General features: G+C 31.1%; 1 protein-coding gene and 1 long non-coding RNA gene across 3 annotated transcripts in view; one reads left to right on the top strand and one right to left on the bottom strand.

The window, feature by feature from the left end:
* LOC143242910 (uncharacterized) overlaps positions 1-12,763 on the bottom strand; it is an 85,190-nt gene that overhangs the window by 26,264 nt on the left and 46,163 nt on the right. The window lies entirely within an intron of this gene.
* LOC143242235 (uncharacterized) lies at positions 250-10,022 on the top strand. Its single transcript, XM_076485603.1, has 3 exons — positions 250-410; positions 9,368-9,468; positions 9,653-10,022. The coding sequence occupies exons 1-3, from the start codon at positions 250-252 to the stop codon at positions 9,835-9,837; spliced, it is 447 nt and encodes a 148-aa protein (XP_076341718.1). The 3' UTR covers positions 9,838-10,022.

The following is a 12,763-nucleotide window of genomic DNA, read 5'->3' as shown; positions in this document are numbered from 1 at the left end:
GATGAAATGATAACATTCAGAGTAAACCAATTTGTTTCTTCACTAATTTTTTCTTGTATTTATTTTAGAAGCCCCAATTATCATGGAGGTATCAGAAAGCACATAAAGAATATAATGTTTTACAACTTCAGAAAATGAAAGAGTGCTACTGAAGAAGCATTCAAAATGTATACAACAATGACATTCTGAATGTAGGGAAGTGTCAAAGATGGTTCCATAAGTTTAAAACTGGTGACTACAGTTTGGCGGATGCAGCTTCGCACTGAGTGCCCTGCTGAATTTGACAATGACCTGCTTCTAGCAATACATGAGAAAGATTGTGCTGTAACTGTTGTCCATCCTTCCATTGTCCATCAACATTTGCAACTTGGTAGAGTTTTAAAGTTTGGAAAATGGGTACCACATGAGTTGTCAGCTTATAATCTGAGAGAATGAGTAGACATCTGCAAATCTCTTCACTCTCATGAACTTCAAGCTTCATTTTGAGCCACCTAGTTAGTGACTGGAGATAAAAAATGGATACTCTTTCAAAATGCCATGCACTGCCAACAGTGGGTTAATGCAGTAGAACCAGCAACACCACAGTCAAAAGTGAACCTGTACTTCAGGTGGTGTAACACTCTTTGAATTGTTACAAACAAATCACACAATAACTGCTGAGAGATGCTGGCAGTAACTGGATTAATTGAAAGCTGCACTAAAAAATAAATAAAAAGAGACCTGCTTTTGTAAATCAGAAAGGATTTCCACCATAACAATGCACATCCTAACATCGCTAGGGTTACTTTTAAAAAAATTGAACAGCTTAGCTGGAAGAAACTTCCCCATCCTCCTTATTCTCCTGATTTTGCTCCTTCAGATTATAATTTTTTCAAAAACTTTACACATCATCTGAATGGAAAACAGTTTACTTCTATGATTTGTTAAAAAGTAACTCTTGTACCTTTTATATCTCAAAACAACTTGATTTTTTATAAGTGTGATATTGAAAATATTTTGATACATTTCCAGACTGTTATTGAGAAGAGGTGAAAAATATGTAATTGATTAAAGTTGTTATTTGAGTTATTTTTCTTCTTTTAAATCTTAGTGTTAAAAATGATATTACTTATGGGATGACCTCACAGTTTTCATACATATAGTGTAATCTACACAGGAAACCTAAACAGTAAAAAAAGGAAATAACTGCATCACTGACAGTGTTTCTGTTTAAAGCTTTATGTGATTTTGTAGTCCACAAATTCAAGATGCAAAAATAGCTTAAAATTGTATTTATAAAACAGAGTAATCTATCAATTATTTTAGGATTAACTTGATAAGTTCATTTATTCCACAACCTTCAACAGAAAAACATGTCTTTGAAATAGCATCTCAATATTACTTGCCAGAAAACAAACTACCAGAGCAGTTCCTAAAATTAAAGATATAAGTACCTATCAATTAATATACATACAAACATGTACACACTTGTTTAGGCACACTTTCCCAGTTTGAATGATTTAATATTTCTTAACTCTTTTCTGTCTTCAATCTTATAAAACCTTATTTCTTGATCTTCTAACCACACTACAACATTGAAAACTCATTCTCATCTGTGAAATATGTATTTGAAAATACATTTGAAAACACACTAGTTAATTCCATCCAGAACACAAACAAAATCAATTTAACTTGAGAAATACCAACTGAAATATTATTCAAAACATTGCCAAAAGCAATTTACTACTGTCTTACTAATATTAAAATATATAACTTTACAACTGCATGAAAGTGTAATTCAGAGAATGAAACAAATTATCAGTCACTTTCAACTATAAAAACCTGAGTTTGAATACAATATCAAAATTCTTATGATATATTTAAACTGCTTTAAGTTGTACTAACATTACAGTTAAAAAAAACACTTTATCACTGATATAAATTTCTAAATGTTAAAATGAGACACATCTTAATACAACAAATAGAAATGCAGTTAGCCACATTGCACAGATGTTTAACTTGCATTTCTTTCCATATAAAACAAATATTCTAACAAAATGTATTATATAACATTAAATTATCTCTCATTATAATACTGTTCTGAAACTTTATGTGCACTTCATTTTAAAGAGATATAAACAAAAGGCAGGTGTAAATATACTTCAGTCAACATTTTGAAGTAACACATATTAAAAGCTCATCAAAGTTTTAAAAAGATCTAACATTAATAAGTCATACAATAACATGGTAAGTCTATTTATTGTTTTGAGTATGGTAAAGTTCAGCCTTAACTAAATTAAACCAAAAATATACATAAATTACAGTGTTAATTTATTTCTTTATTGCAGAAAGGATGTATGCAAAATAAATGATTAACAAATGTCAGGCCTAAGACAAGTGGACTTAGATTTTTGGTGTATGTGATAAGAGTTCTTTTGTATTACTCTAGTATTTAAAGAAGTACTGTTACAATAAATATATTAATTTTATTGCAAATGTTTTGTGGGTCTCTTTAAGCTAAAATTATTAAACACCAATTAACCAGTCATATTTCCTAAGTAACATTCTCTTATATTTTTTGTTCTCAGAAGAATAACAAACCTGATTATTCTTTCTGATTATAAACATGTTTCAATATGTTTCTTGTTGAAAATTGTGAAGCTATTTGATATATTTCTGCTCATAAGGACAATGTAACTCAATATGGGTTTTAGATAAATTTCTTAATTTACTCTGTAATGGTACTGTTGCTTCATTATGGGTCTGTATTACATATGTATCTTAAACATTTCTTGGGAAAGTAGTTTTTCTAACTTGACAATGAATCACCCTTGTGTTGGAATATAAACACGGTCAGCAGTAACTAGGTCAAGAGTGACGTCACACGCAAATCTCTATAGCCTTCGAATAGCTTTGTGCGACATTCGAAAAACAAACTATTGAAATCATATTAGTTTTGAACAAAATATTTGATACAGCTAATTGTAGTCATTAATCCCTATATAACACCGTGGAATGCAGTATTTGTCACACAAGTAATATATGTGAATATTCCTTAACTGATTTTTCAATTTAAATATTGTTACAGTGTTTATACATTTATAACTACTCAATTATAATTTATATGTATCATGAGACATCTGTTAGCAGTCTTATTATGGTTGATATCAATACCGACTAAGACTTGTATTGTCAGAAGAAATTGCAAAGCAAAACTTCGTATACATTTTATTTGCTTTTACCTAAATTTCAAGTTGAAATCTTAGGCAAGTGTTGTTATTATTTATTAAATCTAAATTATGCATAACATAAACATGATTATAATTTCTCAGTTTAAGGTCTTTCACACTACAGAAAGCAATAAACTTTGCAATCATTATTGTTAGTAAAACGTTTTTCCACCGAACAATGTTACTTCAGTTCATGACGTCATTCAAACAAGAATACTGTGGGCGCATAGTAACACTGATATTTGACTTAGAAACAATACAGAAAGTGATTTACAAAGCGTACAGTGCAAAGAGAATTCAATGGCTAATTACACTCAATTATTTTATATTTTCGCTAATTTCCTGCTTGTTTCAGGTTTTAAATTCGTCTACGAAATTGAACGTGGTTCTACTCTCACATTAATTTGTTCAAACCGAGCTTATAAAAGAGCGAGAGAAGAACCAGTAATTTGGTTCTCAAATCTCAATGAACAAGTTATTAATAGTGAGAAAACGCAAATAAAATACGGTGGCAAATTAGTGCTAACCGACATCCAATTTGAAGACGCGGGAATTTACACATGCAAAAATCGTGAAGGTGATTACAAACATGATGTCAGAGGTAAATTCAAGGTTGTTTTTTTTTAAGACCGTATTTTCATTTATTAAACGACACTAATTTAACAGAAATAACACCTAAATCGAAATCGTCCATCTTGCTTTTAAATTTCTTTCAGCCATAACCTTTTCGTTTGATATTTCACTCACCATGTGTATTGATTAAAAATAATAATTGTCTGTATATACGTAAGATTACACTGTGTAAGAAAATTTTTACCTTTTCTTGTTTCTGGGCACAAAATGTTATTTTCTAATTGCTTATGCCTAAAGTAAATGGAAAAGGCCTATTCTCTTCAAACTTTACTTTTGTGACTTGGGAGCGTGTATAACGAAAACATGATGGGAGAATATATTTGAGGGCTGATACGTGAAAGGGATTTATATTTCAGTCGCAAATCTCGAAAAAGTACTTACTTCTAAATATTTGTGTATAACTTTAGTATAAATACATGTAAATCTTGATTCATATGCTGTTAGGGCTCGGCATGGCCAAGTGTGTTAAGGCGTGCGACTCGTAATCTGAGGGTGGCGGGTTCGCATCCCTGTCGCGCCAAACATGCTCACACTTTCAGCCGTGGGGGCATTATAATGTGACGGTCAATCCCACTTTTCGTTGGTAAAAGAATAGCCCAAGAGTTGGCGGTGGGTGGTGATGACTAGCTGCCTTCCCTCTAGTCTTACACTGCTAAATTAGGGACGGCTAGCACAAACAGCCCTTGAGTAGCTTTGTGCGAAATTCACAAACAATCATATATTGTTTTATTCAGACATTATGTAAATTTGCCCGTTTCTACATGTGTATTGACTACAAAATTATTTATATTTCCCATGTATACGAAAGATTATGTTGACAATAGTATCACTTTTAACTTAATTATTTCACAATAAAAATTTCATGTTATGTTTTACGTTTTTGTAAACAACCAAGCCGGGTGTTCATACAAAGAAAAAAGAAAGTTAATTCTGTCATTAATTATCGTTTGCAAAGCATTTGTATTCATTGGTTAGAGCTATGGAATTCCTGATTTTTCTCTTACAGAGCTTGGTAGTTAACGAGGCTAAAAGTAAACAAGATACTCTCTGACAAATCAACCTTAGGTATTCAAAGATTTGGTTAAAAATTTGAAACTCTTACTGATACACAACACTTTCAATCAATTTAAAGTTTCTATACAGTAGTTTCAAACTGTTAATACCACTGCCGTTCGATTCTTTTTTTTCTTTTTTTTTTTTTTTTGCTAGCTTAGCTCTGCCCCTTACTAGTACAGAGGTAAGTCTACGGATTTACAACGCTAAAATGAGAGGTTCGAATCCCATCGGTGAGCTCAGCAGATAGCCCGACGTGGCTTAGCTGAAAGAAAACACACAAACATAAACAACTCAGCTCTACATTTATTTTTACATATACAAATTAGATATTTTCGTTCTTACCATAAATGGATGTTTCTTTAATAGTATAAGGTTTTGATGGGGAGTGCAGAGGTTAGTGAAGCCTAATAATTATGTTTAACGTCACATTTGCTCGCAAATATTTCTGCCTCATTTTTATCAATTTGCTCATTACCGATTTTAAGTCTGTGGTGTGCGAAAATCTCGTTTTAGGAGATTTCTTTAATGCTAGAACCCGTTAGTAGGTCTCATTTATAGCGATCAAAAATATTTTTTCTTTATTCGTTGTAAAATATGTACAGGATGGGTAGAAAATGTTTAAGTTGGCGAAGCAATGATATTACACTCCCCGATGATTTAATGTTTAAACTGGAATAAATGCGACTGAATAATTTCTTTGGTTAAAAGGAATTTTGATTAAAACTTCATTTGTTAAAACTGGTGTTTTCTTTTAAATTGATCCTCTTATTCTTGTGATTCAGTATTTTCAAATGACTTGCAAATACGTTGTTTTTTCACATTCTTTATGAATAGATTTAAATCCAAGTCGTATAAGTATGTGTTTAGTTTAAGTGGAGTGCAAATTTACAGAGAAAAATAGAAACAAAAACTCGCAGATTAAAAACGTGTAATATAATCTATTGTACCATTTAATCATTCATTAAAAAACGTTACGATTATAGTCTTATAATCGAACTGATAAGCAACCAGTTTTGGACTGCAAACAGATAAAATTAGTTAACACTTAACTTTAAATAACTATGTTCATGGAGTTATTGTTTTAATGAAATAGTCTTCCGATGGGACAGCGGTAAGTCAATGGATTTACAACGCTAAGATTAGGAGTTCGATTGCCCTCGGTGGACACAGTAAATAGCCCGATGTGGTTTGGCTATAAGAATAACTATGTGTGCTTGATCATTCGAAAAGCTTTTCATTCTCTACAGTTAATTAGAAAGTTAAGTTCTTGCTTTCTTCTCCAAGTTAGCTGTCAAATATATTAGACAAAAGCGAAAGATTACATCACACTTACAGTTGAAGGTCCCTACATATAGTTGTCAGATTTTCATGAATTACACGTGGACTGATATTAATACAGCTACAATATACAGCTGCATTTCTTTTCAATTTGTTTAAACATTTTCAAGGTACCTCTAATTGTAGCTGTAGTAATGTCAGTCCGCGTGTAATAAATGAAAATCTGATAACTGTGTAGGGACCACAAACTGTAAGTGTGAGGTAATCTTTTGCTTTTGTTTAATAGATTTGATAGCTTACTCAGAGTAGAAAGCAAGAACTTAACTTTCTATTTGCGGTCACATACAGTGCTTGTATTAACTTAGCTAACTCCGATCTACTGTTTTCCACTGTAAAAGCCAACTACTGTTAATTATTCTGAATTTTGTCATTGAAAACTAACATCTCAGCTCTTGTTTTATATATTTTATTTTGTTTTTCTCTGATATGTATTGATATATTAGTGATACTTACCAATGATCTGGATACTTTTCTAATCATGGTTTTCAGTTGGTTGAGTCAAATAATTCATATTATTCGTTTGTTCACCTACAAAGTAAATAATTTCTTTATGTAGTTGTCTCTGCTGATCAAACTGTTGTTACTGCACCAGATAGGAATTTTAGAATACTCAAATCTACGTTAAGTAAACTGTGTTTTTATCAATTTCGTTCATAAAACGACACGTTATCTTGTATATCATTTAATTGTAATGATAATTGAACTGTCTTATCTTCAAATGATAGTTTTTTAACAACCTTCGTGTAATTTCCCATTAATACTATCTGCATTACTCTTAGTATTTTCAGAATATTTTGTAAATTATAAAATATTGTAAATTAAAAGTATCATCTTCAAACTATAATACATCGAACAAGATTTATTAAATCTTATTAATACAGATATCAAAGTGTGTTTTTATATTGGTTTAATGTGTGTTTGCTCTTGTATTACAAGGAATTATTTGGTTTATTGTCTGGTGATGTTGGATTCTCTGTTTAGTATTTAAATGTTACCTGAAGAATATTTATTTGAGTTGCAGTGTTAAATTTAAAAACGTGACATTCTATTTTTTTTGTGTTACATGAATGTTGTTTTGAGTTTCGGGCTTGTTTCTCTGACGTAAAATACGTGGAAGTTGCCATAAACTATTTTATAAATGACATTAGTATTGTATTTGCTTTATTTTTTTACAAGAATTTAAGTATTTTGTTTATTGCATTTGGGGTTATTGACTGGGTGAGTATCGTGCTGTTGACTGAGGTTTCTCTATATCACCGTATCTCAAATCTCCTTCCTAATCGCTTTATAACCTAAAAAACGTCGAATTATATATGAGTTCTGTGATAAAAAGTTTTAAATTACCCATTGTAGAATGTCTGCAAAATTTATTAGCTTCAAGTGGGTTCCTCAGAAATATAAATGCATGAAATAGATTATGACAACAATGTTAAAACTACTCACAATGAATTATTACATTAGAGATAACATGAAATCAGTTTTTCTTACTTTTCATGAGAGGAAGTGTCGATGTTGAAGTGTGGTATGAATAAGTATTGGTAAACATATCGACATATAATTACTATAAATGTTACCATCAATACTACACATTCTAAAGATAAACCTCACGACCCTTTGTTCGTCCATATACTGATCCATCTAATCAGGACTCCAGTAATGGGTGATATTGCCCAACTTCAAGGTGCAGATGTTGATATTGACAGCTATAATATACTCTTGGAAGATGCATCACATTCCATTAGTTGATGCTGAAGATGCCCTGAAATAACTTTTTCAGGGCAGTGATGAAGACGAACTCGTAATATTATCGGTACTCCTGTAATAAACATACAGTATTAGTCAGAGGCTGCCACTGATGTTCATAGCAATAATACTTTATAGTTTATAGGGATTAGTAAGCCATACCAAAACAGTTTTGAATATGCAACCTGGCATATAATGTGACTTAATCTGATATAAAGTCACGGCAGAACAGAATTTATCAGAACAACTTCATGATATAGCTTAACATTTCGTAAATGGTGTAATGTAACCGAAAATTGGTTGCTTTTGGGAAAGGTATGTAACAGACCTTTTCAATGTAAATTTTTATATGCCCAAATCATGAAAATATATTCAAATGAGAATTTAAAATATTGGAAACAAAGATAGTTATTGTACTTAAGAGCATCGAAAAATAATTTTGGTTTGCCAGAACAATTCGGAAAAAGACCTGCAACAAGTCGTACGAACACAAATGTCAGAGATAAAAACCGCTGAAGTGTCCCAGGCGACGGTACGTAAAAAAATATCCCAGTTTTCTAACCGCTGAGTAATTAGATAGATATGCACACACAGATGTACCAGTCACGTGACTGATGTAGTAATTATAGATTTCTATGTGACCAAAGACAAGATGGATTATGGAAAACCTGTAGAGAGAAGTAATGAGGCTCCAAAGTTATTTTGATATAATGAACTCAACTTATGAATGTTGAAGCAAAATCTTATGAACTGTAAAGATACAAATCATATCTACGAAGTTTTTTGAGAACGTATTTTGAATAAACAATACTTTAAATTTACAGTGAAAGGTGTTATATCGCAATATTATTTATCTTGATAAATCCACAAAATATTAAGTATTTGCTTTTATTTTAACTTCATATGAAAAATTTTCTCGGAATGCATATCACGCATTTTCTGCATTACACGGATATTATTTGATATTTTGTTGTTTGCAAGACACAATCATATACTGATACATTTTACCAACGTAATATTCCCAAAAGAACCTGTATTTTCATACCTGATATTAACATAAACAGTGACAACGGTTTCACGTTTAACTGTGACAAATAAGAATTTTGCAAGGGAAACACCAACGGAAATCTAATGTATCAATAAAAAAAAGATCGTGTGTAATTTTATAAATTTCCAAGTTTGTGTGATTGGTTTCATAAGTGAACTCCATCAGGAAGTACATAAAGAAACAAAAGTCTACTGTTAAGAAACTGTTTTGACACGTTTTATTTTTCTCACGAAAAGTAACATTTATGTTGTTATTTTACAGAGTGAGTCATAATTAATATTATAACTAGTGCGTCGTGCTCATTGTGAAAAACCTTAAAATTCCAACGGTGACACAAAAGGTGCTTACAAAATATTAACTCTCTGTTGTTTTCCCCAGTGTATGTTCCAGCCGAGAATCTCAACTGTACTCGAGGATACCAAAGAGATGTTTACAGGTGTTGTAAGTATATATGATACTCAATTACTTTAAACTGTTCACATTAAACACAAATAGATGAAAGACTTTTAAAAATATGGAATTTTGGTTAAACAAATACGTTTTTTGATACTAAAGACGTTGTTAGAACGATAAAAATTAACACTGGGTAAATAAATGTTTAGCTATGTACTTTTAACGCTTTTAGATCCATGTCCTCCTGGTCACTATGACAATGGATTCCAAACTCACTGCCTGCCGTGTCCAGGAGGAACTTACATGACATCATTTGCTGCTGACGCCTGTATACCTTGTCCTGGAGATAAAATTACTGATGAAGAAGGAGCTGATAATAAAGATCTTTGTAGAAGTAATGGAACAAAAGGGTTTTAAAGTTTTCTTTTATTGTTTCCTTAACATTTTAAAGATGTTTATTTTTGTTCAGGCAGATTGTTATAATACGATACTTCTTCATAACTTTCATGGTTTTTAATGCATTAAAAAGCTTTGCTTTTACTGAGAAATCATACTACTCTTTTTAAAGATGAGCTCAAACATTTACGACAAATAGTATTGAATAGCTGTCTTACCTCCAGTGTATCATTTCAAAATTAGGAACGGCTAACGCTGAAAGTCCTCGTTCAGGTATCCGCGAAATTGAAAAACAAACAAATATTACGGTGTCTCGATAGCACATCTGTGTGCATCACATTATTACCAAAAAAACCTAAAGATATTTAACTAAAACAGTGTATGTCCCAAAACATAATTTATATCTATGTTTAATATGTTTATTTTGTGTACATAATGTCGTTTTTGTAATAAAAGAAAGTAATTTGTCCAAATACAAAACAAATGTCTTAATATAAGATTATAATAACATTGGATTATCAAAACGTTAGCACCGTCTCGTAAGTTCTGAACAAAACTATTAGAAAGAATTGTTACAAAGTAAGCGAAAAAACTTCATCAGTAGTGACGTACGACGTTCAGTGTTTGTGGTCAAAATGGTATCGTTCTTTATCTGAGAAATTTATAGTAAAGACAAATTTGTAAAAATTACAATTGTTAATAGTGTTATAAAAACGCAGAAACTACCATTCAGTGGATACGATTCGATAGCAAAATATAATTGTGTACCATAATAAGTGAAGAAGCTAATTATAAAACTTAATTCAGTAAATGATTAGCGATTAAACAAACTGGCTTTATTAAGTAGTCAATGGAAAGACGGTTTGTTTAATTTGTGTTATATATTCTTACAATTTAAGTGAATCGAAGTTGATTTAACTCACTGTGTTATACTGAGTTGTATAATATGTAAATTATCGTAAAGAAAATGTCTAGATTTTTCTTATATAGTCTGATCACGTGTGTTTGGAATGGAAAGTCAGTAGGCTTCGTGATATATCGTCTCACAATGTAAATATGTTGGAAAACCTAATTGATTTCCCGTTATATAACTATATAGTTGTTGTTATTACACAACTGTACCATTTGTCTACTAGTAAGGAGCTCAAATAATATAACAGGCGTCATTTTTCTTTGCTAATTATCTGTTTAACGTGTAAAGAAAAAATGTATATTTACAGTTGTCAAATTGTAAAGGTTGTTATCAATGCTTAATATGAAAATATATTATACATGTAAGAAATATCATATTTATTTAATTGAAATTTTTAATATGTTAAATCAAGTTTATATTTGAGCTTAAAGAATTATACACTTCCCTATTATTATGAAGTTACATTTGAAGTATTCTTTCTGTTTTATGTAATCGATACAATGTGTAAAACTGTTTTAAAAACAACTCTCTCTCTTAAGATCCATCAGAAATGGTTCTCAAGGTCACTTTCCCCTGGGCTTCCAAACCTACAGTTGTGTGGTATCCTTGGTGGATGGAAGAGCTGACACTAATTTCGATTTGTTTTATTGTTTTGTGGTAAGTTACATGTTATCTTCCAGTTTTTCATAATTAAATTATGTGGAACAGGGGTGAGAGAGCATCTGACCTCAATACCCAATTATCGTTTAATTGAATAGTAGGGTTGGATATTTGAAAATGTCAAGTGTTTTCAGTGCCCCTTTGGTAGTTAATTTGTGAAAACACAAATGTGAACCTTGTAAAGCTGAATATGTTTAATTAACCTTACAAATGAGGTCAAAATAACTTTTCAATTGTAGTTAACATTTCTACATGGTGGTTTATCAAGTGTTTCTGTAGATCTGTTTGCTAACGATAAAACCAACAAAAAAGACAACTATTTAGAGTTAATCTTTAATAGTATTGTTTATATAGAAAACTGAAAGAAAAAAATCGCGTTTGTATTTCTCATTTATTTTTTATTTATTATTATTTAGTGTTCTTTGTTGTTTCTGCAATGTGAATGAAAAAGCCCGGGGCAAATGGAAAGCTCTAAAAAACCGCATCCTCGGGTCTTGTGGTGTTTTTGCCTACACGAAGCTAGAAGACCAGGAGCTTGTAACTAAAAAGATCACCCCCAGTGAATTAGACATTTTGGAAGCTGTTTCAATGATCCCCGAGTGTGAGAAGGCCCCAACAAATAAGTTCAATAAAAGAGAAACTAATGTGGTATTAAAGGAAAATCAAACAGAACCAACCATATTGCAGACAATAAATGAAAATCACTCAGTAGAAAAGAAACCAGAAAGAGTAGAAAACGTGAGCAAGCCTGCTTCAAGTCCTGATAAAACTGAATTAAAGACACGCGTTGAGACAATCGTGAATGATGAGAAACCTGAAGAGACATTAAAATCTGATTCACTGACAACGGTTCGTATACGTTTAAAATTATTTTACTTTATAGTACTCAGTATTATACAGCATAAGTATATAACCATTAATAAATAGGATGCGCTCTTAATATTAAACTTTCACTTCGTACAAGTTAATTTATACCTACATATATATATATATTGCAAGAAGCAACTGAAATATAATGGAATTAATAGCACATTATTAATGTTAATGCAAAATTACTGTTATAAAATAATTACAACCATTATGATACTTAATTTATGTGAATATCTGTATCTGGTTCAAAATTGAATTAATTTCTCATTCATATTACGTTTATGATTTATATTTGGTAGAGTTAAAAACATTTCACTTTAATGTAATGTATACTGTGTCAAACTGTGTGATCAATATGATATGCTTGCTTACAATGAGTGTTGTTAAGACATCCACAACTACAGAAAAAACATGCGTTCAGAGTCATTTGAATACATGTAATTCTTCTTCCAAAAGAGACCAATACATGTTCGATACTATTGAGGTTTGATAAGTCTGTACCCT

This window comes from Tachypleus tridentatus, unplaced genomic scaffold (assembly GCF_004210375.1).
Source record: "Tachypleus tridentatus isolate NWPU-2018 unplaced genomic scaffold, ASM421037v1 Hic_cluster_2, whole genome shotgun sequence".
In the NCBI taxonomy this organism is placed as follows: Eukaryota; Metazoa; Arthropoda; class Merostomata; order Xiphosura; family Limulidae; genus Tachypleus; species Tachypleus tridentatus.
The sequence above is the reverse complement of the archived record's forward strand: the minus strand, read 5'-3'. Positions and strand labels throughout refer to the sequence as shown.

Bases quoted from the DNA above. Each gene is read 5' to 3' on its own strand.
- LOC143242235 (XM_076485603.1), top strand. From the start codon at position 250: ATGCAGCTTCGCACTGAGTGCCCTGCTGAATTTGACAATGACCTGCTT. The intron at 411-9,367 runs GTCAGCTTATAA...GTGACACAAAAG, and splicing joins AAATGGGTACCACATGAGTT to GTGCTTACAAAATATTAACT. The intron at 9,469-9,652 runs GTAAGTATATAT...TAACGCTTTTAG, and splicing joins AAGAGATGTTTACAGGTGTT to ATCCATGTCCTCCTGGTCAC.